Source organism: Lipotes vexillifer, unplaced genomic scaffold (assembly GCF_000442215.2).
Source record: "Lipotes vexillifer unplaced genomic scaffold, Lipotes_vexillifer_v1.1 scaffold342, whole genome shotgun sequence".
Lineage (NCBI taxonomy): Eukaryota > Metazoa > Chordata > Mammalia > Artiodactyla > Lipotidae > Lipotes > Lipotes vexillifer.
This window is the reverse complement of record NW_006786802.1, coordinates 2506386-2510849: the sequence shown is the minus strand read 5'-3', so window position 1 is coordinate 2510849 and position 4464 is coordinate 2506386. Positions and strand designations below refer to the sequence as shown.

Genomic DNA, 4464 nt, shown 5'->3' with positions numbered 1-4464 from the left:
TTTAGGCAGACAGGCCCTTACTATTTATTTTTTAGATAAGGACACGCAGGTGATTAGTGTAATTTCTGGGGACACTTTGGACACTAAACCTTTACATGTCAACGTTTCTTGGATGTTTTCTCTTCAGTACAGCCCTGCTGAATGGTCTCCCGATGAGGAGGTACTTGAAACGGAGAGACGTCGCTTTTATTTCCACCCGAGGGAGACGACGCGAGATGGTTTTTCTACATATGAGTTTTGATCCCCGTGGGCCCCCGGCCTGGACTACATTTCCCATCAACCCGTGCTCGGAACTACGGGCACCGATGTGTGGTCCAGCGCCGTTGGCCGCGGCGCAGTCGGCAAGCAGTCGGCCGACTGGCGGGCGCTTCGCGGTTTGAATGGCTGGGGGCCCAGGCCCTCGGCTCACCTGAGGCCCCGCCGCCCAGGTGTGCGCTATGCCGTCGGGAGGCAACCAATCGCCGCCGCCGCCCCCCCCTCCCCTTCCGGCGGCGGCGGCCTCAGATGAGGAGGAGGAGGAGGATGCCGAGGGGGAGGACGCAGCGCAGTCGGCCCGGTCGCCGGCCCCTCAGACCCAACAGCGGTTCGACGAGCTGTGCAGCCGCCTGAACATGGACGAGGCGGCTCGGGCCGAGGCCTGGGACAGCTACAGGAGCATGAGCGAGAGCTACACGCTGGAGGTGCGCCCGGGGGGAGGAGACCAGCGGCTTTCCGGGCCTAGTGGTCCCGCCCCGCCTCCGGGAATGGGGCCCCTTGTCTCCCCGGCTCGGGCGCCCCGCGGTTGGGGGGTAGGGGAGACTCCTCCGCCCCTGCCGGCCCCGGCTCTCTGGGTCCCCAGCCTGGAGCGGGGAGGGAATCCTCTTTGCGCACCTTCGTCCTGGAAACCTGGCTTTTGAAAAGCTCTGTAGCGGCCCTGAGAGTGAACTCTGTCTCGCTGCTCTTCCCCCTCCGGCTCCGAAGCGGGAACAGCCCTTGCCCTAAAGTAGCACCGCGAGGCTGAGGTCGTGCTGCGGTCCGATTACAAAAACAAGCACCTTGTTGGCAGGATGAACAGGTGTAGGTGTCAAGACCATACGCAGAAGGGGGTGGGGTGGGGCGGGGGCTTGCCTGCGTTAGCGCTGAAATTAACCCGATGTTAGCGCCTGCGTTTCCGGGCTTCTTCTTCAGCTCTTTTTGAACTGTACCAAATTGCCTTTGTCCAGGCCATTGCCTCCGTTTGAGTAAAGGCGTTACGTTTCGAGCTGTGTTTATGTATGTGTGAACAAAGCCGAATCTTTCCCCTGCGCAAATGAAACGGGCTTTCTGCCCGCCTGGATAAAGACACGCATTTGTCTCTAGGAAGTCAGGACTGCGACGACCTTGAGGACTTATTGGTCTCTCCAGACATTGCCCAGGACTCTTACAGTCGCCGCGATCTAGGCATGTTTCGTCCCTTTCTTCCGACGGGGCTTGCAGCGGAGAAAATGGCCATTCTAGCCAGTGAGGCTCAACCCTGTAGGCACCTCCCCTTTATGGGCCAATGGGAAGTGACACGGAAGTCTGCATTGTTTATCCGCTGTTTGACTGCCTGTGTGAGTGGTATTTAAACTGCAGGCCATACGATTTTAAGTTGTTGAATAGTTTGTGGAAAGAGTAGGGCAAATAGGCTCAGAATGGGAAGGCCTAACCGAGGTGTTATTTAACTATAAGAGGGTGTTTTTGCCTGTGTGGCACTCACTAAGGTTATTATTTTTTTATTCTTGCATTAATAGAATTTTAATTCAGTTCCTTCTTCCCATTTTTACATCTGCAGCGGGGCGGGGTTGGAGCGGGGGAAGCTAGTAATACACTGGCTTTGGAACCTGACAGACCTAGGTGACTTGGGGCAATTTACTTAACCATTCCAAAATCAATTTTGTGGTATGTTACTTTGAGATATTTGTACCTACCCTACAAAGCTGTTCTGATGGTTAAATAAGGAGGTAACGTGGAGTTTCTGGAGCATGAAGCACTCATATGGATAGTGCTTTGGAGTTTACAAAGCTCTTTCACATGCTTTGGTGATCTGGCTGAATAGGCCATGTTCTTGTTTCTTTCCTAGTGGTTCCTGTAGGCAAAGAGAAGGACTCTTTTTTGGTGATGGGCGTAAGTGCCTCCAAATAAGCTCTTATTTTACGCTCAGGATAACCCTGTAAATTAGATAGAAAAAGCATTATTTCAACTCACAGTGGTTAAGTTGTGTGAAGCCCAGGGTTATATAAGCAAGTGACAAATAATAGATGGTTAGTAAATTATTTTTAAAAATAACTCTTTGATTTCTCAGTTTTTTAAAGACTTCGATCTCAGATTCTTAGCTCAGTTTACCCAATAAGTGAATGAATATTCACTCATTTCCCAAATATTTTTTGATCACCTGTTCATGGCCAGACACTGTTACATAGGTGCTGGGGATAGAGCAAGGCACAAAACAAAATCCCTGCCCTTGTGGAACTAGTAGTCAGGTATGCTGTAAAATAATGTTGGGTGTCAGTCTCGTGGAAGTGTACCCTGGAAAATAAAGCTCATATGATATTTAATATAGAATAGTGGTTATAGAATTTTATCTTTTGATTTCTTGTATTTTCTGTGCTTTATACTTGTAATTCTCAGTTCTCACGGTCCTCAGGTAAGAAAATTGAGCCTCTACAATTGGTAAGTAATTTGCCCAAGGTGATCGCCTCCCATGCTGGGACTTCCACGGTGTATGTCCTGAGAGAGAGCACCAGGTGGAATCTCTATTGCCTTTTATGATCTTGAAAGTTACATAGCATCACTTTCACCTGTGGAACTGGTTGAGACAGTACAAAGTGAGAACAGACTTCAACCTCTCCGTGGAAGAATGTCAGTGTCACATTATACGAAGAGCATTTGAGACAGGGACATCACTGAAAATGCAATTTCCCACAAACATATAAATAACACTTTGAATTTAAACGAGTTTTTCATACTGAAATATATATAGTTCATTAGCTAAAAATCAATTTTCTTTTATTTTACAGGGAAATGATCTTCATTGGTTAGCATGTGCCTTATATGTGGCTTGCAGAAAATCTGTGCCAACTGTAAGCAAAGGGACAGTTGAAGGAAACTATGTATCTTTAACTAGAATCCTGAGATGTTCAGAGCAGAGGTAACTATGTCAGAGTTTGTAGAGTGTGACTAATATAAAAGCATAGTGACAGTAGGAATTCTCTTTATCATTTTCCAAGCATTTGTACCTATGGAGTGCTAAATTTAGAAGTTAGGTCATGGTTTTTCTTTACCACATCTAAGCTAGTGTCCATTATATTTTATTTCTTTGGTGAAAAATAATTAAATTTTAATGTATTTGGTACTTGTATGAAGCGTTTACTATTAGGTTATCATTACATTTAATTACATTAAGATAATCAATTACATTTTCATTCCTATTAGGTTAATATTACACAATGACTTATCATTGTGTAATATTGGGAGAACTCTAAGTAAAGATACTCTAAATTGAAAAAGTAAATATTATATGGTATTAAACTGAGAACTACATGTACCGGACTTATATCTAAAGAGGAGGCAGAAATTGCTTTTTCTATCTGTTGTGTAATTGAATTCATTACATTTATTATTTGTGCCGTTTGGGTTAACTTTCTCTTGGCTTATTAAAGATTGGTGGGAAAAAAAAAAAGATTGGTGGAAAAAGGATGTTTGGCATTTTGGAGGAAGTGCCACTGTCAAAATTTATGGACCTAGTGGTTTAAAAATAAATCACTTACTATTAAAATAATTAACAAGAAATGTAATCTTTTAGCTGGAGTCTATTTATTAACCTTGAACTCCATCCTGAGTTATATTTAGGCCTAAGAACAAGAGGCAGTGTGTAAAGAGTTGAACACCTGGGCTGTAAACCTGCAGAAGGGGGCTTAAATAAGGTGCAAAGTATAATCATTACAAAGAAGAAAAGTGGAGTCAGACTCATCCAGTTAAATGACAGACAAGGGACTTTAGAAGCAAAGGTCAAATTATGGAATCATCATTATAAACTCTAGTAAACTAAGCTTACCTAATATTTTAATGCAAGTAATATCTCAGACTTCAGTTTTATTTCCAATTCGAAAGCTCAATTTTTATTTTTAAATTTTTACCTATGGGTTCAGATTATTTACTTCTCTGCAGTAATGGACTAAATGGATTAAAAAGAAAGAACAGATTGGGAGAAGATATTTACAGTGTAACAAAAGATTAGTATCCAGAATTACATAAAGGACTACTAACAAATAGTTAAATAATTGACAAATAGCTACTAAAAAATGGGAAAAGTATATGATTTCACAAAGGCCTAAACTCACATAGCTGATAGATGTAGGCAAAGATGTTCAGTCTCACAAGTAATCAGGGAAGTTCGAAGTAAAAATAAGGTAATATTTCATTCTCATCAGATTGGGGAAATTTGGAGTCTCATGATACCAAGTT

At 43.7% G+C, this 4464-nt stretch overlaps 1 protein-coding gene across 2 annotated transcripts in view; it reads left to right on the top strand.

Annotated features, from left to right (window-relative positions):
* The first annotated feature begins 282 nt into the window (after nt 1-282).
* The window catches only part of RBL2 (RB transcriptional corepressor like 2), a 45762-nt gene continuing 41580 nt past the window's right edge, over nt 283-4464 (top strand). Inside the window, exons 1-2 of one of the 2 annotated variants that reach the window (XM_007459460.1) lie at nt 283-680; nt 3018-3148. In XM_007459460.1, the coding sequence (XP_007459522.1) occupies nt 438-680; nt 3018-3148 (374 nt within the window). In that variant the 5' untranslated portion in view covers nt 283-437. The remainder of the gene's footprint in view (nt 681-3017; nt 3149-4464) is intronic. The other variant, XM_007459461.1, reaches the window with a different exon arrangement.